A 26,431-nucleotide genomic window follows, 5' to 3' on the forward strand; every position below is an offset into this window, starting at 1 on the left:
CGATGAAGACCGGATCGGCCATCTGAATGTGGCGTTGTAAAGTTGTTGACTCCAAATTTACATCAGCAGCAGCCATGCGAAAGCAGAAGAGACTCATAGAAACTCATAGAGATCCAGACTAATAGAGACCCACAGAGACTCATAGATACCCATAAAGATCCAGACGAATAGAGACACAGAGAGACTCATAGGCAACCATAGAGATCCAGACTAATAGAGACCCACATAGATCATATACACTCATAGAAACCCAGACTAATAGAGACCCACAGAGACTCAGAGACCCCTATAGAGACATCATAGCGATACAACTCGGTTGGCTGCTTGTGCTGTGGTTGTCTGCTGGCTCTGCCACCTGAATGTAGCGTTGTAAAGTTGTTGACTCCGCATCTGCATCAGCCGCCGCACGAAATAAATCAGAAGATGTAGTAGAAGATCGTCGTCATCATCGTCATGACCCCCCTCCTCCTCTGTAACCCTACAGCCCGCATCCTGTAACCCTATCCCACACGTGTTCGCGTGCTCTCTCTCCACCCCCAGCCCCCAGTGGTAGTAATGCACAAATCTGCACGCGCCTTCAATCTTCTCTCCCCAAGCCGAGAGGCAAACATCGGCGCCGAGTGTGAGCCGCGCCGCGCCACGACACCTGCGCCGTGTCCCACGGGATCATAAGCTCCCTCCACCGCCTCACGCTTCCACTCTACCCGCTCCAAGCCACCTCATACAACGACCACCTCCAGCTCCCCTCTCCACCTCCCCAGCCACCTCCACCTCCACCTCCCCTCACCCCCCCGCCCTCCACAACCCCCCCACCCCCCTTCTCGAGTCTTCTACCCCCCCTCTACCCCCCCTCTACCCCCCTCTACCCCCCCTCTACCCCCCCCTCACCCCCCTCCACCCTCCCTCCACCCCCCCCTCCACCCCCCCCTCCACCCCCCCCCTCCACCCCCCCCCCCTCCCACCCCCCCCCTCCACCCCCCTCCATCCACCCCCCCCCCACCTCCACCCCCACCACCCCCCACCACCCCCCTCCTACACCCCCCTCCACACCCCCCCCCACACCCCCACTCCTACACCTCCTCTCCACCCCCTCCTCTCCACCCCACCTCCACCCCACCTCCACCCCCCCCCTCCCACCCCCCCTCCAAATGAGTACCTGGTGAAGTGTGTAAAATCATCGCCACTGGAGATACAAAGGCGGCCGGGCGGGCATGGTGCTGGCCACCCACCACCTCGTGTGCCGTGCCCGCTTTCATAGGTGCTGCTCGCTAACAGCACTTGCCCTCAACTCTCCGTTAAGGCTACGCGGGGGATCTTTGTCTTTGTTGCGTGTCTATGAGTGTGTCTCTGTGTGTCTGTTAGCGTGTCCTCTGTGTGTGTCCGAGTCGTTGTGTGTTTTTGTTGTTGTTGTTGAAGTTCCATTGTCTTGGTGAATGAATGGCCCCCCCGCGTGTTTGTGGAGCCGCGCGTGGCACGCCGCGGTCGGCAGAGCGCGCGCCCGCGGCACGTTCGAGCGAGCGAGCGAGATTCACCTGCAGCTGATCCACCACCAAAGACAAAGATCCCCCGTATAGCCTTAACAGACTGTAGGAGCAAGTGCTGCTAGCGAGCACCTATGAAGGCCGGCACAGCACACGAGGGCGTGGGTGGCCAACACCACGCCCGGCCGCCTTTGTTTCCATAGTGACGGTGTTTACACATCGCACCAGGTACTCATTTGAGGCTGAGTCGACCTAGGGGAAGCCCGGGACCGGTTCAGATAATCCTTACGGTGTTGGCCGTGAGCGGGAATCGAACCCAGGTCGCCAGGTTTCATAGCACAGCGTAGCGCTAACCACCACACTACCGCTCCACCACCACCGCCTACCACCACCATCGCCAATTACACCAATCTCCATCGATCACCACCACCAATCACCACGAATCACCAACCACCAACGACATCGCCAATTACCACCACTCTTCATCATCACAAACCACTGCCAATCACCACCATCATCGATCACCACCACCAATCACCACCACCAATCGCTACCACCACCACCTGGCCCCAACCCACCTCTGCACATTACTACACGACCAGATACATGTTCCCACCCTCCACCACCACCACCACCACTCCACCACCACCACTCCACCACCACCACTCCACCACCACCACTCCACCACCACCACTCCACCACCACCACTCCACCACCACCACTCCACCACCACCCATTATAACGCGACCCCCATCACGCGACCAGGTGCCCTGGGTCCGGGACGTGAGATTTTCTGGGGCGCCCGGTCGATAGAACGCGCGCGGTGCCCAAGGCCCGCGGGAGGGGAAAGCTTTCTGGTTTTTATGTTTGATTTGTTTCGTTTGGGGCACATGTCGCGTTCACACGGAGCCTGCGGCCAAGCGGACAAAGTTCAATCAGGGCGTTGAACAACACGGGACCGACACACGGCAGCAGTTGCGCGCCTCCGTCATCAGCTGCATCCACGTCTTTAATGCAGCGCACATCCGTCATCAGCTGCATCCACGTCTTCAATGCAGCACGACTCCGTGACAATTGCATCCACATCATCAAAGCCACGGAAGGAGCATAAGGACAGTGCTGAGTCTAGGGATAGTGTTGAGTCTATGGGTAGTGTTGAGTCTATGGGCAGTGCTGAGTCTATGGGCAGTGTTGAGTCTATGGGCAGTGCTGAGTCTATGGGCAGAGCTGAGTCTATGGGCAGTGCTGAGTCTATGGGCTGTGTTAGTCTATGGGCAGTGTCAGTCTATGGGCAGTGTTAGTCTATGAGTAGTGTTGAGTCTATGGGCAGGCTGAGTCTATCGGCAGTGCTGAGTTTATGGGCAGTGTTAGTCTATGGGCAGTGTTGAGTCTATGGGCAGTGTTAGTCTATGAGTAGTGTTGAGTCTATGGGCAGTGCTGAGTCTATCGGCAGTGCTGAGTCTATGGGCAGTGTTAGTCTATGGGCAGTGTTGAGTCTATGGGCAGTGTTAGTCCATGGGCAGTGTTAGTCTATGGGTAGTGTTGAGTCTATTGGCAGTGCTGAGTCTATCGGCAGTGCTGAGTATATGGGCAGTGTTAGTCTATGGGCAGTGTTGAGTCTATGGGCAGTGTTAGTCTATGGGCAGTGTTGAGTCTATGGGCAGTGTTAGTCTATGGACATTGTTGAGTCTATGGGCAGTGTTGAGTATATGGGCAGTGTTGAGTCAATGGGCAGTGCTGAGTCTATCGGCAGTGTTGAGTCTATGGGCAGTGCTGATTGTATGGACATTGTTGAGTCTATGGGTAGTGTTGAGTATATGGGTATTGTAGAATCTATGGGCAGTGTTGAGTCTATCGGCAGTGCTGAGTCTCTGGGCAGTGTTGGAGAGGGAGAGGCGAGCGAGAGCGTGAAGTTTACCAATCATCAGGCGTGGCCAGCGTGGAACGATGTAACTTATAAATTGGACACTGCGAATATTGGTCGACACGGCAAGGTGGGTGGGGTTAGTGGGGGGCGAGGAGAGGTGGAGTCAACGGAACCAGGGCGTCAACCCTAACACTGCTACTCCGCTGCTGCTGCTGATAGGGAGGATGGATGGGTGCAGGCGTTAAGGATGTGGTCACGCGAGGTTCGTAATCATAGGAACACACACACACATACACACACGTACACACACACACGTACACACGTGTGTGTGTGTACGTGTGTGTGTGGGGAGCGGTAGTGTAGCGGTTAGCGCGCTGCGCTATGAACCTGGCGACCCGGGTTCGATTCCCGCTCACGGCCACCACCAGTGACGATTATCTGAACCGGTCCAGCGCTTCCCCTAGGTCGACTCAGCCTCAAATGAGTACCTGGTGCGGTGTGTAAACATCGTCTCTGGGGAGACAAAGGCGGCCGGGCGTGGTGTTGGCCACCCACCCCTTCGTGTGCCGTGCTGGCCTTCATAGGTGCTCACTAACAGCACTTGCCCCAACAGTCTGTTACAGGCTGTACAGGGATCTGCGTGCGTGCGTGTTGTTTTCGATCATCGATTGTTTTACACGTGAACACACTCACACATACATACACACACGTGAACATACCGACATGAGAGCACACGCCAACACAACACAAGTGCATATACCGACACGCCAACACAACACAAGTGTATATACACACACGTGTATATACCGACACGTAAACACACTCACACGTGAACAAGTGAACACATACAGTGAGGGAAAAATGTATTTGATCCCCTGCTGATTTTGTACGTTTGCCTACTGACAAAGAAATTATCAGTCTATAATTTTAATGGTAGGTTTATTTGAACAGTGAGAGACAGAATAATGTAATGCGAGCGTAAATCTGGTTGTTGCTGGGCTCTGGCCCATTCACACGGCCCGGGGTATTGGGGGGCGGAGCCCGGTAATGGGGGGCGTGTGAGAGGGGCCGCCGTTCACCTCGGCTCCAATGGGAAGTGAGGTGAATGGGGGTGGAGCCAGCAGGGCAGTACGGGAAGGCCGGATCTGACGATCCAGAAGGGGAGGTGTCAGGGTCACGTGGGGGAGAAGATATTAGTGGGAGCCCGGAAGAGATCGGGGTCAGTTGTTGAAGTGAAGAAGCGGGACCACGTTGGGTGGCCGCCGCGCCATCAGCCACGTGGCTGATGGGGCTTCGGCACACCGTCGGCCTGCGGTGTGCGGAGCGAGGAGGAGCGGAGCGACTGACGGGAGAGCGCGTGCGGGGCGCGCTCGAGGAGGAGCTAACAGAGGGGCGAACAGAGGAGCGTGCGTGGCACACGAGAGGAGCGAGCGCGGCACGTGAGAGGAGACTCTGGTCCCTTGTCAGGACCAGCGGGGTGTGAGGAAGAGTGGAGGAGCTGAGGAGGAAGCGCGTGCGGGGCGCGCGCGAGACGACGCTGGTCCGCGGAGGAGACCAGCGGGGTGCGGAGAAAGAACTTGAATAAAAGACCAACGGAGACCAGCAGTGCCTGACTTATTACAACAACAAAATCCAGAAAAACGCATGTCAAAAATGTTATAAATTGATTTTAATTTTAATGAGGGAAATAAGTATTTGACCCCTCTGAAAAACATGACTTAGTACTTGGTGGCAAAACCCTTGTTGGCAATCACAGAGGTCAGTCGTTTCTTGTAGTTGGCCACCCGGTTTGCACACATCTCAGGAGGGATTGTGTCCCACTCCTCTTTGCAGATCTTCTCCAAGTCATTAAGGCTTCGAGGCTGACGTATGGCAACTCGAATCTTCAGCTGCCTCCACAGATTTTCTACGGGAATAAGGTCTGGAGACTGACTACGCCACTCCAGGACCTTAATGTGCTTCTTCTTGAGCCACTCCTTTGTTGCCTTGGCCATATGTTTTGGGTCATTGTCATGCTGGAATATCCATCCAGGACCCATTTTCAATGCCCTGGCTGAGGGAAGGAGGTTCTCACCCAAGATTTGACAGTACATGGACCCGTCCATCGTCTCTTTGATGCGGTAAAGTTGTCCCGTTCCCTTAGCAGAAAAAAATACCCCTAAAGCATAATGTTTCCACCTCCATGTTTGACGGTGGGGATGGTGTTCTTGAGGTCATAGGCAGCATTCCTCCTCCTCCAAACACGGCGAGTTGAGAACCTCATTTGCCAGTAAAAATATGATAATTGGTTTTTTACCCTTCTATCTGGCAACAAAACTGACACCTTTTTACAAGGAGTCATGTTTGCATAGACCGCAATACCTGCAGTCATAATACAAACAAAAGACATAACTCTGATAATGTGCACTGTCCTTGAAGTTGATTGGTCCACACCCGAGACAGCTTTCCTTCGAGCCTAGTCTCACATGGGTTGGACCAGATGACGCCAAAAGGCGCACAACTCAAAGACAATGCACCATCAGAGTATGAGAGCTCGGGGCAAGCATCTACACTATGGGAACCTCATTTGCCAGTAAAAATATGATAATTGGTTTTTTACCCTTCTATCTGGCAACAAAACTGACTGCAGGTATTGCGGTCTATGCAAACATGGCTCCTTGTAAAAAGGTGTCAGTTTTGTTGCCAGATAGAAGGGTAAAAAACCAATTATCACGGCGAGTTGAGTTGATGCCAAAGAGCTCCATTTTGGTCTCATCTGACCACAACACTTTCACCCAGTTGTCCTCTGAATCATTCAGATGTTCATTGGAACACTTCAGATGGGCATGTATATGTGCTTTCTTGAGCAGGGGGATCTTGCCCAGCAACAACCCGATTTACGCTCGCATTACATTGTTATTCTGTCTCTCACTGTTCAAATGAACCTACCATTAAAATTATAGACTGATCATTTCTTCGTCAGTGGGCAAACGTACAAAATCAGCAGGGGATCAAATACTTTTTTCCCTCACTGTACACACGTGACTGCACTCACACGTGAACACACACACCGACACGTGAACACACTCACACGTGAACACACACAAGTGAACATACCGACACGTGAACACACACACGTGAACACACTCACACGTGAACACACAAACACACACAAGTGAACATACCGACACGTCAACACTGCTGGCCTTACACGAGTTTATTGTATTCCTCATGTGCACGCTCACCACACGCCATCGACTCAACACTACGTTCCATGATCGTGTCTTCTTCCTATTGTCTTGGTGTCCCCCGTGTGTGTGTGTTCCTCGTGTGTGTACCGTATGAGTGTGCTTACCGTGTGTGTGTGTGTCCCGTGTGTGTGTCCCTTGCGTGTGTCCCGTGTGTGTGTGCTTACCGTGTGTGTGTGTGCCGTGTGAGTGTCCCGTGTGTGTGTGTCCCGTGTGAGTGTACTGTGCGTGTGTGTGCGGCCCGTGTGAGCGTGTCCCTCGTGTGGTTTCCGCGTGCACGCACGCACGCGTGTACGCGGACGCGGCCAGCTCGAGCGGAAGATCACGCTTCCATGGATGTGCGAGGCTCAGTCGCGGGTTGAGACGGGCCCTCGGTGCCCAGATGGTGGTATCTCGAGTTGACGTCAATCCAGAAGTCCATGTAGTCGCGGCGCAGGTGCTGCTTGACGGAGCTGTAGTCTATGTTGCTGGTGATGTCCAGGTACTGCTCTGTGCTCGCGTCGTAGACCGGCCAGTGTGTGGGCACCGCCTTATCCCCGTAATTCGGGTCCCTGCGAGCGCGCAAGAAGAAATAATTGGTGAGGGCCCCGGGTGGCGCCGCCGTCACTACTCGGACGTGCAGGGCAAACACAGAAGTCGTCGTCGGCGGCAGTGGCAGCCATGCGGTGGTGAGCGGTCGCCGTTACCAACAATTTCCCAAAGCTCTAAGGTCCTCTACATATGGCGGTGTCATTGGCCGATTGTTGAGTGTTTACGCGCAACAGCAACAGCAACGTAGCCCTCATCACCACAGCCCGCTATAAACCCATCATCACTTGGCGCCGTGGACCATCACCCACCGCACATGCCATGGCAGCAGTAGATGCGCATGATACCTTTCACGCACGAATGGAAAAGAAAAAAAACTCTCCGGTAGCGGTGCGGCGACTATGGTCATCCAGAACAGACGCAGTGCAAGGTCTAACGAGACATCACAGCGATACAACTCCGCTGGATCCTGGATCGGTTGTCTGGGCTTGACCACCTGAATGTGACAATTGTAGTCGTTGCTCTGCATCTACATCAGCAGCAATACGCAAGAAGAAGAGGCGCATAGATACCCATAGAGATCCAGACTAATAGAGATGCACAGAGACTCATAGATACCCACAGAGATCCAGACTAAAAAGAGACCCACAGAGACACACAGACACCCATAGAGATCCAGACTCATAAAGACCCACAGAGATCCAGACTAATAGAGACTCACAGAGACTCATAGATACCCATAGAGATCCAGACTAATAGGGACTCACAGAGACTCATAGATACCCATAGAGATCCAGACTAATAGAGATGTGCAGAGACTCATAGATACCCACAGAGATCCAGACTAATACAGATGCACAGAGACTCGCATATACCCACAGAGATCCATACTACTAGAGACTCACAGAGACTCATAGATACCCATAGAGATCCAGACTAATAGAGACGCACAGAGACTCATAGATACCCATAGAGATCCAGACTAATAGAGACGCACAGAGACTCATAGATACCCATAGAGATCCAGACTAATAGAGACGCACAGAGACTCATATATACCCACAGAGATCCAGACTAATAGAGACGCACAGAGACTCATCGATACCCATAGAGATCCAGACTAATAAAGACACACAGAGACTCATATATACCCACAGAGATCCAGACTAATAGAGACTCACAGAAACTCATCGATACCCATAGAGATCCAGACTATTAGAGACGCACAGAGACTCAGAGACCCCATAGAAATCCATAGACTCATCGAGACCCATGGAAACGCATAGACTCAGAGACACCACAGCGATACGACCGCTCTGCTGTCACCTGACGCACTTGTCTGGGCTTGGCCACTTGAATGTGACAATTGTAGTCGTCGGCTCTGCATCTACATCAGCAGCAGCCATCACGTTAAAGATCCCGCGGCATCATCCTGGGCCATTGTGTGCCGGTCGGAGAGACGGTTAAACTTTGCCAAAATTTTAAAAATCTACACCAGCGAATCGATCGATCGGGTCGGGGAGGGGGTCGAACTTGCGATTCGCAACGTTGCGCTCTGCTCTGTAGCCCAACAGCGATGCTCTGCACAGCGATCTTCGTATTCAATTATAATAATTATGGTAAATCATCTTACCTATTAAAGGCATTTTTTGTCGGTGTGTCTGTATGTCCGTCTGTCTGTTTGTGTTCGCACACCTGTGAGGGATTTGGCTCCCAAACGGTGGGGTTTATATAAAAAAATATTAACCAGGTTTTCACGCCGTAAGCCCCGCGGTGGGCAAGCGCTATTCCTTTTTCACATCCCTCAACTTTTAATTAGTTAAATGATCTATTTAGTGATATTTCTATTTATTTATTTACTTTTGCTGCTCGACGATACCAACTCACCTGCCTTCGGTGGGGGGGACGGCCCCTACCAAATGCAATGAAAATACAAAACGCTGAGGTTAATTATTCACAGTGTGATGTCCTCCCCCCCCCCCCCCCCACCTCGATGCATGCAGTTACTACTATAGAGTCTGCAGATATTAACATTATAGCGCTTACATAGTATTATTGTAGCACGGGCAAGGTGGTGGGGGGGTAGTGGCCCAGCCCCCAGCCTGCCAAGGTGCCACCTCGGCCGGCTGGGCAAACTAGGCGAGGCCGGGGGCTCTGCACGGGACTAGGCCTCACCACGCCACTCTGTCAGGTGAGTACTTTGTGCTATAGAGTCAGCATGTACTACAATAGTGATAGCTGGTACCACCACAGTCAGTATGCACTGCTGTAATCATAGCAGGTACCACAACACTATGCACTGCTGTAGTGAAAGCAGGTTTCACCACAAAATACACTGCTGTAATCATAGCAGGAGCCACCACAGTCAGTATGCACTGCTGTTATCATAGCAGGTACCAACACAGTCAGTATGCACTGCTGTAATCATAGCAGGTACCACCACAGTAAGTATGCACTGCTGTAATCATAGCAGGTTCCACCACAGTAAGTATGCACTGTTGTAATCATAGCAGGTACCAGAGTCAGTATGCACTGCTGTAATCATAGCAGGTACCACCACAGTAAGTATGCACTGCTGTAATCATAGCAGGTTCCACCACAGTAAGTATGCACTGTTGTAATCATAGCAGGTACCAGAGTCAGTATGCACTGCTGTTATCATAGCAGGTACCACCTCAGCCAGTATACACTGCTCTAATCATAGCAGGGACCACCACAGTCAGTATGCACTGCTGTAGTAATAACAAGATACCATCCCTTACACCACCACAGTCAGTTACCACTGCTGTAGTCATTGCAGGATACCACCACAGCAGTATGCACTGCTGTAATCATAGCAGGAACCACCACAGCAGTATGCACTGCTGTAGCAATAGCAGGTACCACCACAGTCGGTATGCACTGCTGTAGTGAAAGCAGGTTCCACCACAGAATGCACTGCTGTAGTGATAGCTGATACCACCACAGTCAGTATGCACTGCTGTAATCATAGCAGGTACAACCACAGCCAGTATGCACTGCTGTACTGAAAGCAGGTACCACCACAGTCGGTATGAGACATTGTGCTTCGATATCAAGACAACACCATCAAACGATTTCCTGAGACAAGCAAAGCATATGATGCCCTACAATACCCCATTATACTGTGCAAAGTCCAAGATGGGTACCATGTCCAGATTCGTCAAATTATCAAAACTACACGACAAAGACATCCTCACAAAACTGTCTCCTCTAAAGACTTTTATTCCTTCATGACCATGGAGAGAGAAGGAGGAAACCCCATATTACGGTGCGCCAACCTCTTCAACTAAGTATGTTGTCGATGAGTACGCCAAAATTGAGAGGTAGCATCTTCTTTACATTCAACTTAATCAAAAACGCCTGTGTATAGAAGAATGTGGGCTGATTAGTTATTTTGCCGTAATCTTTCACAGGTGGACCAAGATACATGCATGAGAAGACTCAGTATGGCATGATGTACATCAGGCAATATGGCAGGCCCAACTTCTTTATCACCTTCACTTGCAATCCTAAATGGAAGGAGATCCAGGTTGAGCTTTATCCAAACCAAAAGGCAACAGATAGACATGACACCATTACAAGAGTCTTCAAACTCAAAGTTGATGAACTCATGAGGCTTATTAGGACTAAGGAAGGCAGTGTCTTTGGAAAGACAACATGTAACTTGCACATCAATGATTGCCAAAAACGTGCTCTTACTCATGCTCACATTTTTCTATGGATGACAGGAACAATTCATGCAAGTGACATTTACACAATCCTCAGTGCTGAGCTACCTGACCCCCATCAAGACCCTGCCCTATTTGATGTGGTCTGCAAGCAAATGGTCCATGGCCCATGTGGGCAATCAATCCAAATTCGCCATGTATGCAAGACCGCAGGTGTACGAAGAAGTACCCACGCAACTTCTTGAAAAACACTCAGTCAGGCCATCATGGCTATCCTCTATATCGGCGCAGAAATACTGAGCATGGTGGATTTCAAACAACGCTCAGACCTGCCACTAACTCTCAAATGAAGGTTGACAACCAGTGGATCGTTCTCTACTGCCCTCTTCTGTGCAAGATCTTCGAGGCCCACTTTATTGTTAAATTCTGCAATTCGGTGCAAACCATCAAATATATTTGCAAATACATCAACAATGGCTCTGACATGCCTATTTTTGCCTTACAAAAAGAGGGGCAAAGTGTGGATGAGGTTACGTCTTCTTGTCCAAGAAAGATACATCAGCAACAATCAGGCCATTTCGATCATTCTTGGCTCCCCCATCCATGATCGTTCCCCCACAGTCGTCCATTTGGCAGTTCAACTCGAAAATGGTCAACGCATCTACTTCACCAAAATAATTGACCAACAACAGGCCCTGGCTCCACAATATACCATCCTGATGGCGTTCTTTGTTTTGTGCCAAAGTTACCCATTTGCTGCCAACCTGCTCTACAAGTTATGTGTGTGTGTAAGACGATGTCTGTGTGTGTAAGTCCATGTGTGTGTTTGTTAGTCAATATGTGTGTGTGTGTAAGTCCATATAGGTGTGCGTGTATGTCGATGTATGTGTTAGTCTATGTATGTGTGTGAGTTGATGTGTGTGTGTGTGTGTGGCTTGATGTGTTTGTGTGTGTGGGTCTATGTCTGTGTGTGTGTAAGTCGATGTGTGTGTGTTTTTTTTGACAGGGCAATGCCGGGTACTTCCCACTAGTAATTTATATTTATACAGCGGAGCATTCCGCCCGTAGATCCCAATGCGCCACCTTGTGTGGAAAGGAGGAAATAGACAGAACCGACAGGGTACATGGCCAGAACGAGACGGGGGGCAAAGGCCGGCTTACTCACTCACTCACTCAACCCACTCACTCACTCAACCCACTCACCCACTCATTCACCCACTCACTCACTCACTCACCCACTCACCCAGTCACTCACCCCCATCATCGTGTTTCCCCAACTCCATCACCACCACCCCATCACCATGTCACCACCCTCCCCTTCACCCTGCACCCTCCCCCCGCCACATGGGGGGGGGGGGGGGGGGGGGTCGGTACGCGGTCCCCCCTACCTGCCCGTGGTGCGTGTGTGCACAGTTTGCATCGCCTGCATGTTTCTACATATGTGTGTATGTATGTTGAACTTCTTTAGCACCGTACATAGAAAACCGTGCTCACCGGAGGTGCAGTGTTGAGTCTACGGGCAATGTTGAATCTATGGGCGGTGTTGAATCTATGGGCAATGTTGAGTCTACGGGCAATATTGTCTATGGGTACTGTTAGTCAATGGGCAGTGTTGAGTCTATGGGTAGTGTTAGTCAATGGCCAGTGTTGAGTCAATGGGTAGTGTTAGTCAATGGGCAGTGCTGAGTCTATGGGTAGTGTTAGTCAATGGGCATTATGTATGTACGTTGAACTTCTTTCGCACCGTACGCATCCAACCGTGCTAATCGGAGGTGCTGTTCCGTGCCACCCCGTGCCATGCCGTTGCCGTTACCCGGTCTTGGCGAAGTTGCTCCAGTAGGCGATGAAGGCAGCGGAGACGTCGCGATCCTTCGGCCGGTAGCCCAGCGGCGTCTGGAAGGGCTTCCCGAACACGTACTGCAGGTCGTCCGCGTGGTCGGCGCCCATCCAGTTGGGGTAGACGAAGGGCATGCGGCTCGGGTGGGACAGCTGGTACGAGTATGTGCGGGCACCACTGCGCACAAAGCAAAAGACAAAGTGGGGGGGGAGCGATGGGGGGCGCGCCCGTGTTAAAGCATCGAGACGGGAGATGCTCAAATACATAGCTGTCAACCCATGCGGCTTACCCAGTGGCGGGCCGTGTATTTTACACCTAGGCCTTCAGTGCTATCTTCCTGCAATTAAACCGCCTTCGAATAACCTCACCATGACACTAAGGCTGTTGTCATTCGACGTAACCACCCCATATTCACAATGACAGGGACATTTATCGAGTGGAATAAAGTGATTTAACACGAGGCTCAACACCTATGAGAGTTACATTACACTAATTGCAGAGACATGAATACATGGTGACTGGAACCATCAAGGATGTACCACTATTACGCAGTATGACAGGATGCTGCATCACAAATAGACAACGCATAGCCCAAATCAATGTCATTACTAAAGAAACAAAAACAAACTCACAACAACAAGTCACATTTACTCCTACGACTACCAAGCAAGCAAAAATGCCGTAAAACACAAATAACACAATCAGGCTTCAAAATGGCTTCCCCACAGAAAATACAAATAATTGTATTTTATTATGCAAATTTTTATTATTTTATTATTTCCCTTCTACGCGACTTTACCGAAAGAACCAAGAAGATGAATCCCTGCAGTCACGAAAGCTTTACATCCAAAAATAGAATCAAAATGTTTAATAACAATCATTAAATAAAAATTCAAAATGTATGCTTATCCATTCTCCCATGGAGAAGCAAAATGCTCCTTCATGGAATAAATGAAAGGTGACCTTCGTAAATTGAAATAATCAAATAGTTAATAATTAAAGTTAATCGAAATGAGTGTTGTTGTAACAATTATATTTACTTAAAGTTGCGCATTTTGATGTGATGTCACATTTCTCAAACCCTCCCTCCCCTCCTCGTCACGCATCGTCATAAATGTCTGACCCCCCTCCCCCCCCCCCCAAGGTGCGTGACGTCATTTATGGACGGCCCCTTACATACTACGGTATTAATAACAATGTTAAATTATTGTATTTGTAGGACCATTGGAACCTCCATTGCCAGTAGCAAAATATGATAATAGTTTTTTTATACCCATTTATCTGGCAACAAAACTGACACCTTTTTTTACAGGGAGTCATGTTTGCATTGACCACAATACCTGCGGTCGGAATGCAAACAAAAAACAAAACTCTGATAATGTATGCACTCATCTTCTTGGTTCTTTTGGTAAAGTCACGTAGAAGGGAAATAATAAAATAATACAAATAAAACAATAAAATAATTCTCACGACGTTTCGGCCACAACGCAAGCAGCCGTCCTCAGGTGAAGAACAGGTCTGTCGGAAAGACAGCTGTCTTTATTTTATTATTTCTCTTCTACGTGACTTTACCGAAAGAACCAAGAAGATGAATCCCTGCAGTCACGAAAGCTTTAAATCGAAATGTATGCACCGTCCTTGAAATTGATTGGTCCACACCCGAGACAGCTTTTCTTAGAGCCCAGTCTCACATGGTGTTGGACCAGATGACGCCAAAAGGCGTGCAAGTGACCAGGCGTGCAGGTGACCACGCGTGCAGGTGACCAGGTAGTGCAGGTGACCACGCGTGCAGGTGACCAGGTAGTGTAGGGCGAGTGAGGCGAGGGCGCTCTCCGCGTCTCCGCGCTTCTCACGTGGCGCGCTGCGAGTGCATCTGCAGGAGTCTCTGGCAGGGCGCGATGAAGAGGAAGTCGGTCTCGAGCTCCACGGCGGCGCGCGCCGCCTCCTCCGAGTAGTCGGCCACCTGCTGGTCGTGCGAGTAGAGGTTCGACACCTCCAAGCCCACGTCACGGTGGCCCTTCGCGAAGCCCATGGCCAATTTGTAGATGTCCATCCTGGAGGTGGGAGGGGGGGGGTACGAGGGGGGAGGGGGAGTAGTTGGGGTTGTTGTGGGTTATTAGATCAGATGTCAGTGATTAGTTGAACCGTAAATGTTTTGGTTATGGGTTAGAGCGCACAAATATAAAAACCCACCACCACCCGACACAGCCAATCAGTGAGGTTTGCCACGTGAACCAAACGTGCTAATTAGTTACTTCTTCAGCACCACGGTGGTTAGGAGATGTTAACTACCTCGTCTGGTATGCAGGAGGCCCGTGGGTTCGATCCCAACCATGACCACCTGTATATTTCGGAGTGGTCATGTGAATTTTTCTCCGGGTCCTCCTGTTTTTCTCTCCACGCTTAGAATCAACGTCACGCGTTCAGACTATTTGGCTGCTTATAAATGTACACACGATGATGATGAGACACTTCGTTCAGCGATCATTTGTGGCCAGGTCGCCTCTGAAAAAGAACCAAATGGCTCAGTGGGTCTGAAAATAGCAATAGTTCTTCTCCACCACAGCTGATGTAGATGGTGATGTAATGATGATGATTGTTATTATTGCCCTACTTTTTCCAAGGAAGCCTCAAGATTCTGCGAGAAGGGTCCTGCTGAGTCTTCGCAGTAGGGGGCGACGGTGCTACGTGTTCCCGAACCCTCAGCACCTGTCATCGAATGTGCAGGTGATTTTGCAGCATTTGGGATTAACATCATGCTAATCCCTCACATTAACATAGCCACGTCCGTGCCCTCGTCGTAGGAGGCCGCTCTCCTATCTTACAGTCACATGCTAATTTCTCATATTAACATCACTAGCCCTGGCCACTGCTGTATAACCCTTGGGCTACACCCATTTCAAACCTTTTTAAAACAGTTTGCCTCAGCAGCAGACCACGCTTTCCCACCTGATGATGGAGGCTTGTGTTGCGCCCGAAACGTCGTGATTTATTTTATTTTATACCTATGTAATGCGAGCGTAAATGGAGTTCCTGCTGGCCTCTGGCCCAATCAAAACAGCCCGGTCTGGGAGGCGTGTGGGAGGGACCGCCGTTCACCTCGGCTCCAATGGGAAGCGAGGTGAATGGGGGCGGAGCCAGCTGGGCAGTACGGGAAGGCCGGATCTGACGATCCGGAAGGGGAGGAGTCAGGGTCACGTGGGGGGAGAGGATATAAGTGGGAGCCCGGAAGAGATCGTGAGAGTTGGGGGAGTTAAGAGGCTGAGCCACGTTAGGTGGTGAGAGGAGATCCGCGCCATCGGCCACGTGGCCGAAGGACCTTCAGCACGCCGTCGGCCAGCGGTGTGCGGAGTGCGGGAGTGGAGGAGCTAACGGAGGAGCGTGCGCGGCACACGAGAGGAGACGCTGGTCCCATGTCAGGACCAGCGGGGTGTGAGGACGAGTGGAGGAGCTGACGAGGGAGCGCGTGTGGGGCGCGCGCGAGACGACGCTTGTCCGCGGAGGGGACCAGCGGGGTGCGGAGAAAGAACCTAAATAAAAGACCAACGGAGACCAGCAGTGCCAACGGAGTCTTTTATTACACCTAAGTGACTTTACCGAAATAACCAACGATTAAGCATTTGGGATGTTTTGGCCCAATACGCTTGACACTGGGCCTGTGGGGTTTTAGCCCTGGGCAGGGAAACCGGAGAACCCAGGAGGCTGCCCATGCAGGACAGGGGGAGAGATAGCACAAACTCCATTCTGCTCTCGTACAAACACCAAGATCCCCCGTGTAGCCTTAACAGACTGTTGGGGCGAGTGCTGTTAGCAAAGCAGTGCCTATGAGAGGGTGGGTGGCCAGCACCACGCCCGGCCGCTTTCGTCTCCCCAGTACTCATTTGAGGCTGAGTCGACCTAGGGGAGGCCCAGGACTGGTTGACATAATCGTCACCGGTGTTGGTGGCCGTGAGCGGGAATCAAACTCGGGTCGTTGGATTCGTAGCGCAGCGCGGCACTAACCGCTGCACCACCGCTCCCCACACACTCACACACGACCTCACACTGCGGGACATGGGGACAACAGATTTACTCTACACGTTCACACATTCACTCCAATTCGCACTCACGCTCACAGACACACACACTAACATTCACACATTCACTCACATTCACACACTCACGCTACTCTCCAACAAAGACGGAGGGCAGAGGAGAGACGCTCACAGCAACTAGCGGAACGCCAGGTGGCTAAAATGCAGCATATTGGCACCTCCAATTAACACGTACGATGAAACAGAGGTTTAACATACATACATACATAGGGGTTACAGCTGGTGCATCTGCCAGTCATCTCAGAAATCAGTTTTCTGGATTGAAAACTAATTTCTTTAGAATTGCTTTTTGTGATTAGTTTGTTGTCCTTCCCCCGCAGCACCGATTAGCACGGTTGGCTACGTACGGTGTGAAAGAAGTTCAACATACGTACATTCATACGTACATTCGCGGCACCTGGGGTCTGTCACGTGACCCTCCCGCACCTAGCCTGGCACAGCAGTCAACCCACGGCAACTGGGCTCTGTCACGTGAACCTTCTGCACCTAACCTGGCACAGCAGTCAACCCACGGCACCGGGGGTCTATCTCGTGACCATCCTGTCAGCGAGCGATCCTTCGACACTTCACGCGATGGCCTCAAAGCGCACCTGGGCCTGCTGGCACAAGCGGCTGTAATACGAATAAAAGCGAACACTCACATGCAGCTATCATGAAATCGGACATGGTAAAAGCTATTTTTAAGGCATAAAAAACGTGTTTTTTTGCATAGCGAATCAACATAGCAGTCTCATCTAGTGCTATAACAGACTGACAATACAAATATCGTAATAAAAACCCGTTACTGTAGCTCCGTTAACGGCTGGTTTTAAGCTTTTTTCAAGAAGACGGTCCCGAGTTGACCGGACCAGAGTCGATGTTTTTGTCGGACAGAATTGATTTTTTTGGGCGGCAGAATCGATGTATTGGATCACAATTATCGATCCAAAACACCTAACATGCACCCTCTTGACGTCACGACACAGAAACGCCCACTTCCAAGTGCCCCCTTGGGTATCGCGTCACAGCGCCTTTGTAACATCGTCACAACCACGTGGGGGAAGGGGGAAATGAAGGGTGCTGTTGTCTGTTCACTGGGAGCTGCACACTTTTAAATCATCATATAGATTAACAAACTCGTTTCTTTAAAACTGATTTTTTGTGTTTAGTTTGTTGTCCTTCCCCCGTATTTCCGATAAGCACAGTTGGCTATGTGCGGTGCGAATGAAGTTCAACGTACATACACATACCTATCAACCCCTTATCAGTGCTTACCCTCTTAAAGACCAATTCCAAACTTTATTTGTCACCCCTTGCCCTTATAATTCTCAACCATCATCCTACAAAGTCCCATCACAAGGAGAGAAACATAAACAGACTATCTTAGTTTTTTGCAGTTTTGAAATGGCTGTAGACCATACGAACCTGAAAACTCAATTTCCCTGCACAGGAATACGGGGTAAACCATATGTGTTTACACGGTATGCCTGCTTCTGTTCCTGCTGTTGTCGTCGTCAGCCCACCTGGTGGTCTTGTCCTTCGTGTTGACGGACGGCACGTCCGCGCCTGCGAAGAGGTGTCCGTCCATGTTGTTGACGCCTGCCATGTAGTCGATCTGCGCCGCGTTGCCCACGAGGAGGTGCGGCTCCTCGGGCAGGAAGTCGCCGTCCACCACGGGGCTCCACGCTAGAGAGTTCACCAAGGGACCTACGGTACCAGGTGACGGTCAGGGGGGAGGGGTGGCAGGTGCGGTGCGGTGAGGGTGTGTGGTACAAGGTGTACGATGAAGGGTGTGGAGGGGTGGTTCGGTGAAGGGTGAATGGTGAGGGGTTGTGCTGTGAGAGGGGTACAGTGAGGGACGCCCCTAATCTACCGTTGACGTCCTTACTAATTACGCTACTTCGAAGGGCCACTGCCCAAAACGTCGTTGACTACGAATGTTTCCTGGAGAAGCCACACACGAGCAGCGTTCCTGTGGCCCTTGCGGGAGGCCACACAAGCATTTTTAGGACACACGGGCATTATTAGGGCCTCACGGGAGGCCAAACGGTTGCTGCTAGGCCACAAGGGTGTTGTCAGGCCCTCATGGGAGGCCAAACGAGCATTGTTAGGCCACACGGGCATTATTAGGCCCTAATGGGAGGCCAAACGGTTGCTGCTAGGCCACACGGGTGCCGTGAAGCCCTCCTCACCTGTGGTGGAGGGCACAACAATTTTTATGGCGTGCACCACGTCGACGGGGTTGCTGATGCGCAGGCAGCCCATGAGGCGCGCCGAGTCGTCCGTCGGGCAGCCCACCACCTCGGCCACCTGGACAGAGACAACATCCCCCCCCCCCCCCCCCGTGTAGCCTTTGACACAGCCGTGTACACTAGGAGCGAGTATGGTCTGTTCTCCTATGGTGTTCCTGAAGAGCACCGCGTTATGGGGGAAAATCGCCTCACAATAAATGTATAATATAGGGGTAAAGCGCAGTTGGCAATAACGCGTGAGATGCGCAGTACACACGCTGAACAAAGACCGAGGCGTGCGTGGATAGCATCTACAGGCATCCAGCAGCATCCCAATCCCTTGCGCGATGCTACGCCGAGGCAGCCATACTACCACTAATTCCCACTCGCGCTGCGACGTAGTTCCGTTTGCTCGATCGTGTCATACCCAATGCGCGTTATGAAAATGAGGCGCACCTATGGGTGATGGCCAGGACCAAGCCCAGGGCCGCCTTTGTCTCTTCCAGTGGCGATATTTACACACCGGTGTGATGTTTACACATGTTTACACATCGCACCAGTGCTGTGTGCGTGGCGCTGTGTGCGTGGTGCGTGTGTCTGTGTATGTGCTGCGCATGTATGGGTTGTGTGTGTGCTGCGTGCGTACAGTGTGTGTGGTGCTGTGTGCGTAGTGTGTGCGGTGTGCATTACGCGCGCGTGGTACATGTGTGTGGTGCGTGCGTGTGTGCGTGCGTGCACACGTGTGTGCGTTGCTGCATTGCGCTATGTGTGCGTAGGTACACGCGCGTGCCTTGATGGCCCAGGATAGCGGGTCCCTCTGGATGGCCCAGGAAGCAAGGGCCGACCCGCTCTGACTGATGGCGCGATGGAAAATCCCATTGTTGACCGGGGATAGCATCTGTAACGACATCATCACCCCCCTTCGTGATCATCATAATCATCATCCCCCCTCGTCATCTTCGTCGTAAACCTAAGGGGCTTACTTTGGCCAACCTGTTGAGAAGCAAGCCACATTTTCATTTTTTTTGACAACGAGATTGCATGGAGCATCGTAAGGCGTTGACAGATTGCCAAGATCCACGCGGGAGTTGAGCGTCTGGTTAACCAACGAATGATCATTGGTGGCTTTTCAACCTTCCTCCTATCTCTGCTTTTGCCGATGAAGCACATTGGTCATCGGGACGTGAACGACTTGACTTTCTCTGTGGCCGTGTCGTGGGAGGGCTTTTTAATTTTTTATTGATTATGTGGTTTGAGCCAGCAGGACATGATTCGGCCAAAACCTCGCTCACTTTCCACCCCGTTTCTATGTATCTCTATGAGTCTTTATGTATCTCTATGTATCTCTATCAGTCTCTATGTGTATTTGTATCTTTATGAGTCTCTATGTATTTTGATTAGGCTATATTCAATCTTGACTTATAGCTTTTGTGATTGCAGGCATTTATATTTTTTGGGTCTTATAGCGGGATATGACATACTGCCACAGCAGCTCTCCAGCTATATATTTTATCACCTGATGACGATTTCTTGTGTTGTGATCGAAACTTCGTGATATTTTTTTTCTATCTACTTGGCTTTACCGAAAGACCCAAAGAATAGGCTAAATTAGTTTTTATGTATCTCTGTGAGTATCTATGTATCTCTATTAGTCTATATTAGTCGCTATGCATATTTATGAGTCTCTATGTATTTATCGTAGGTTCTATGAGTATCTGTGTAACTCTATTAGTCTCTATGAGTCTCTATTAAGCAAACTCCTGCCCCCCCAAATATAGAAGTCACACTCCGCCTATGTAATAACGAATTGTCCTTGAAGTTGATTGGCCTGCACCTGAGCTACAGCCTCTGCCATGGCCTCGTCTCACCACCGGTGTTACAGCAGAGAAAAACGCCAAAAAGTGAACGGTACAAGGACACTATGAAACCTCCTTTACCAGTGGCAAAATATAGTAATAGGTTTTTACCCTTTCAACTGGTACAAAAAACTGACACCTTTATACAAGGCATCATTGTTTGCAATAACCACAACACAAGCAGTCAAAATGCAAACAAAAAGAAACAACTCTGATGATGATAATGATATGCACCGTCCTTGAAGTAATTATCATCATCAGAGTTGTTTCTTTTTGTTTGCATTTTGACTGATTGTGTTGTGGTTATTGCAAACAATGATGCCTTGTATCAAGGTGTCAGTTTTTTGTACCAGTTGAAAGGGTAAAAAACTATTACTAATACAAGGACAATGCAAACAAACACACTTTGCTAATAACAATAACAATGTATGCATTGTCCTTGACACTGATTGGCCTGCACCTACAGCCTCCGCTATGGCTTCTTTGTCTCAGCGGTGCTAAAACTCCTTAAATCCGTGCTACGAATGCTTTGGCGTTTGCATGGCCCTTGTGCTGTCCGCTTTCTCGTGTCCTTTGCTTTGTGACGCATCTTAACACCCGCCGGATTATTGCCAGAAAGGGTGAAGAGTTTAAATCATCATCACGAATCGTGACATCGGTCGGGGAACCCTCCACACACACACCGTGTCGTGGCGATATTTCTCACGAGGCTCCCGCCTCAACGTCGGTTTTTTTAATTTTTAAAGATGTTATCAGCCAATGAATGACGAGTCGTTTATTATACACGTGGGAGGACACCATCATCATGCCCTCCCCCCATCATCACCATGCCTCCCCCATCACCACATCCCTCCCATCACCATGCCTCCTCCATCACCTCCCCCCCACCATCACCATGCCTCCTCCATGACCCCCCCCCCTTCTCCCGCACCTGCAGGGAGACGCTGGCGCCCCCCGCGGACTCTCCGAAGATGGTGATGTTGTCGGGGTCTCCACCGAACGCGCGGATGTTCCTCTTCACCCACTTGATGGCGGCGTGCTGATCCCACAGTCCGTAGTTACCTGGGCGACACAAAGACAAAGACCCCACCCCCCGCGCCATCTAGCCTCGAGGATACCAGGGCGAGTGATAGCAACGCACGTCCCACCGTGTCCCTCCATGTCACCCATATCGCTGCCCCGCCCCCCATATCCTCGTCTTCAGAGTGCCCCATATCTCCCGCATGTCTTGCTGCGGTGACTAGGAGATGTGTTGACTACCTCGCCTGGTATCCGGGAGGTCGTGGGTTCGATCCAGACCCTGACGCCTGCTGCTGTGTATTTGTAGTTTGCGTGTTATTTCTCTCCCGCCGTGGTTGCGTGGATTTTTCTCAGGGGCCTCTGATTTTCCCCTCCACGTTTAGAATCGCGGTTTACATTGGGGATGCGTTCCTCAAAGGTGCGATGACGAATTTTGAAGCGACGTAAATCAAAGAGAAGAAATTAGTTGAGTTTTTAGCTTGGTTTAGTGTCTCGTGTTCCCCACGTGTCTCCTCCCTCCCTCCCCCACCGTGTTGCTCCCACGTGCCCCCCCCCCTCACCGGGCCCGTGCTCGTCGCCCGTGCTGAGGAAGCCCAAGGGCCCCAGACGGTAGTTGAAGGTCACCACGATGACCTTGCCGCGGTCCGCCAGCTCCTGGCCGTCGTAGAGGAAGTTGTCGAGTAAGCTGGCGCCTTCGCTCGAGCCGAAGATGAACGCGCCCCCGTAGATCCACACCATCACGGGCAGGTTCCTCGACACTAGGAGGAAGGGGGGGGGGAGCGTTGGGGATTGGGGGGTGTGAGAGGGCCGATCGGTGTTCCTGTAGTGGGCACTCTCCCCATAAACACGCGTAGGCAGGTAAGCATTCTCGTCCGTTTATTCCACCTCCATCACACACAGAGCCCTATCCACAGCTCTCTCTCTCTCTTTCTTCATCCACAGCTCTCTCCTCTCTATCCACAGCTCTCTCTCTTTCTCAATTCACAGCTCTCTCCTCTCTATCCACAGCTCTCTCTCTCTTTCTCAATTCACAGCTCTCTCCTCTCTATCAACAGTTCCCTCCATCCACAGCTCTCCCCTCTGGTCCCTCCTCCGACGTCACCTCTTATCCCCACAGTCCTCTATGAATTCTAAACTATAAAAACAAACTCTGTATTTTACCAGGTAAGGCCCACTGAGCTATATAGGTATTTTTCAGAAGCGACCTGGCCACAAATGATCGCTCAACAAAGTGGCTTGTCATCGTGTGGAAACTTATAGCTTGAGCCAAAAACTCTACAAACGCGCGACGTTGATTCTAAATGTGGAGAGAATAAACCGGAGGACCAGGAGAAAAATCCACGCGACCACGGGGAGAGAGAGAGACACGCAAACTCCAAATATACAGCCTCCTCGTGTACCTCCTCTATTGTACTCGATGCGCCGTTCAGGAATTTCGTCGATTTATTTTGAACAGCGGCTGATTGTACCGTGCCCGCGTATTCTTTTGTTGCAATTAAAACAAAAGTAAAATAAAATAAAACTATTCCAGTCGCAGTGCGTTCGCACGTTCACTGTAAACATACCCCCCCCCAACACGCACGGCATCGCACCATTGCAGCACATTCACCCCGACTCAGCTGCCTTCCGCGTGCGTGCCACTTTCCCTCTTTTCCACGTGCGTGCCAACCTCCGTCTTCCACGTGCGTGCCACTCTCCCACTCCCACGTGTGTCTACGCATTCCGCACACGCGGTCCTTACCTTTGATGCCGTGCGGCACCCAGACATTGAGGTAGAGGCAGTCCTCAGACCCCCGCGTGTCCGTCTGGCTCATGGTGGTCTGCAGGCAGCGGTCACGGTAGTTGTAGGCCTTCAGAGTACCTGGAGCGCGCTCCCCGCACGTTCACGCAAATAAGATAAAGATCGCCCCGTTGTAGTCCATAAGACTGTTGGGGCAGGGGGGGGGGCGAGTGCTGTTAGCGACAAGCAGCGTCTATGAAGGCCGGGCACGGTACACGAGAGGGTGGCGGTGGCCAGCAACTACGCCCGGCCGCCTTCGTCTCCACACCCCCTTCCGCCCCCCGCCCCGGTGGCGATATTTTGACACGTGGCAATCAGATTCTCATTTGAGGCTGAGTTGACCTAGAGGAGGCCCAGGACCGATTCAGCTAATATAATCGTCACTGGTGTTGGCCGTGAGAGAGAATCGAACTCGGATCGCCGCGCTCGGAGCGCAGTGCGCTAACCGCGACAGCACCGCTCCCCACCAGCACCACACACACAGACACACACACAGACACACACACACACATGGACACACACGCTGACACACACACACACACACATGGACACACACGCTGATACACACACACACATGGGCACACCACACGCGCAAGGTAGGAGGTCAGTGAGTGATGATTCAAGAGGTCACGGAGTTAGAGGTCGTGAGGTCAAAGCGTTAGCGCTCTGTCCGGGGATCAGCTGCGTAATTGAGAGGTGAGCGATGAAGGAGGTGACGGGTGAGGAGGTAAGGGGGTGAAGAGGTTAGGATGAAACAGTCGGGCGGACCCTGCCTACGCTCCATCCCGGATGTTACCAAACTTAATTCATGAGGCGAGAAGCTGACAGGATCCTTGAAAGATCTGGACACGGTCCCATCATTGATGAGCTCCTCCGACAAGCGAGGCAACGTTGGAGGAGCCCACATGACATGCCCAGCCACCGCATGCCCAAGTGGCTTCTGTTTGGCCGGAGAGAGGGGGCTAAACGGGCGCGGCACAGCCTGGAGAAGAGTTGGAGTGATGCGGTACGGGAGGACGTGGAGCTGAGTGGACTTGCCTATGACTGAAACCAGCGGTGTCAAGATCGGCCTCTGTTGAGGAGGCTCGTGAAGGACGCTGCTGCTGCTACTGGCCAGTTGGAGGCAGTCGCCCTCCAGCAATAACGGTGGGCAGAGGAGTGACCCTCACAACAACGTGCAGAGCACCGGGTGGTGCATCGGCCAGTCATCTCAGTCAGTCAACCCGTGGCACCTGCCGGGTCTGTCCCGTGACCTGTCAGCAGCCCTCCACACTTCACGCGATAGCCTCAAAGTGCACCTAGCCTGGCACAAGCACCGCGGTGATGTCACCGGCCACTTAGTGGCGTCGTTGTCGTATGAGCGTGAGAGTCACCAGGAGGGTCGTGACTAGGTGAGAGGGGGCTTAGGAGGCTGAATCGTGACGAGGTGAGAGGGGGCTTAGGAGGCTGATTTGTGACGAGGTGATGGTGCGAGCGAGCAGGAGGAGGAGGTGGTGTGTAGTCAGGGCGGGATTAAGATTTTGTAAGGCCCCTGGGCTACATGTACTGTGAGGCCACCCACCAATAATATTTTCGAAAGGGAAACAAAGTTAAAGAAAAATAAAGTTTAATTTTAACAAGGCTAACAACTAAATAAAATGCAGCATTCACAAGCGAAATCACTTTTCACTTCATCTCTGGGGGCACTCCAGCTGGCAGATGCCCCTTGGGCGGCAGCCCCTAAAGCCCCCACACCTTGATCCAGCCCCGTGTGTGGTGGTGTTGGTGGTGGTGTTGGTGGTAGTGGTGTTGGTTAGGTGGTGTGTGTGTATGTGTGTGCGGGCGAAGTGTTACCGCCCCATCCCGGGTGAGGCTCGGGTTTGCTGAAGGGGCGCGGAGGAGCGGCGAAGGGGATTCCCTTGAAGACGTCGACGGAGGAGAGGAGGCCCGTGGAGACGCGACGACCCTCCACGTTGCCCCACTCGGTCGTGACCACACCCAGCTGCAACAGAAACAAAGCGGGCAACCCTCCCCCCCCACGTCACACCGCGAAGCCTTTAACAAACTTGTCGGGGGCCAGCTGTTCGCGATGGTGATGTACACGCGGCAGTCACCTTTGTACGCGTGCCCTCTGCGCGTGGGTGAAGGGCACGCGTATACAGGTGAGCACACGGGTAGGCAGGTGAGCGAACGTGTACATATGTGGGTGCGCAGGTGAGTGCACGTGTGGACAAGTGTGTACACAGGTAAATGCACGTGAGCGCAGGTGAGTAGAAAGGTGAGGGCACGTGAGCATAGGTGAGTGCACAGGTGAGTGCAGGTGAGCGCACAGGTGGAGCACACGGGCGGAATTCCGTCACGCACCGACGCAGCGGAGGCGCTCGCTGCGGTGGCGAGGAAGAGAACGGCGAATCGCAGAGACCCCGCCATGGCTGCTCCTCCGTTGGCTTTGTGGCTCCCACATCACCCACGCGCTTCTTATTGAACCCGCGGGGGGGGCGGAGGGGGGCTCGCCCACCGCGTGATGGGGACGGTCCCAGGTGCGCCTCCCGAGGGGAGGGGTGGCCGGGTGGGTGGAGTGGTAGGGGGGGTGGGGGGTGGGGGCTGTGTGTGTAGCGGTCAGTACACTGCGCTACGAACCCGGCGGACCCAGTTTGATTCCCGCTCACGGCCAACACCCAGTGACGATCATTTGAACCGGTCCTAGGCCTCCCCTAGGTAGACTCAGCCTAAAATGAGTACCTGGTGCGGTGTGGTGTAAACATTGCCACTGGAGAGACAAAGGCGGCCGGGCGTGGTGCTGGCCACCCACCCGCCCCTGCTGTGCCACAGTGCCGGCCTTCATCGGTGCCCCTACTCGCTA

The 26,431-nt window shown here is 51.9% G+C and overlaps 1 protein-coding gene across 1 annotated transcript; it reads right to left on the minus strand.

Annotated features, from left to right (window-relative positions):
- Positions 1 to 6,885: 6,885 nt before the first annotated feature.
- CEL (carboxyl ester lipase) lies at positions 6,886 to 25,999 on the minus strand. The gene is made up of 11 exons (XM_078881503.1): positions 25,933 to 25,999; positions 25,423 to 25,570; positions 23,551 to 23,670; positions 22,370 to 22,567; positions 21,721 to 21,851; positions 19,724 to 19,831; positions 18,895 to 19,012; positions 18,226 to 18,409; positions 14,483 to 14,683; positions 12,606 to 12,806; positions 6,886 to 7,126 (listed from the first exon to the last, which is right to left on the minus strand). The coding sequence occupies exons 1-11, from the start codon at positions 25,996 to 25,998 to the stop codon at positions 6,898 to 6,900; spliced, it is 1,704 nt and encodes a 567-aa protein (XP_078737629.1). The 5' UTR covers position 25,999; the 3' UTR covers positions 6,886 to 6,897.
- Positions 26,000 to 26,431: the final 432 nt, after the last annotated feature.

The sequence above is a fragment of the Lampetra fluviatilis genome, chromosome 61 (assembly GCF_964198595.1).
Source record: "Lampetra fluviatilis chromosome 61, kcLamFluv1.1, whole genome shotgun sequence".
NCBI lineage: Eukaryota > Metazoa > Chordata > Hyperoartia > Petromyzontiformes > Petromyzontidae > Lampetra > Lampetra fluviatilis.

Excerpts from the sequence above, each read along its gene's own strand:
- CEL (XM_078881503.1), bottom strand. The coding sequence starts at position 25,998 with ATGGCGGGGTCTCTGCGATTCGCCGTTCTCTTCCTCGCCACCGCAGCG. Across the intron at positions 23,671-25,422 it reads GCCTCACCCGGGATGGGGCG|GTACTCTGAAGGCCTACAAC; the intron begins GTAACACTTCGC and ends AGCGCGCTCCAG. Across the intron at positions 19,832-21,720 it reads GCGCCAGCGTCTCCCTGCAG|ATGCTATCCCCGGTCAACAA; the intron begins GTGCGGGAGAAG and ends ATGTCGTTACAG.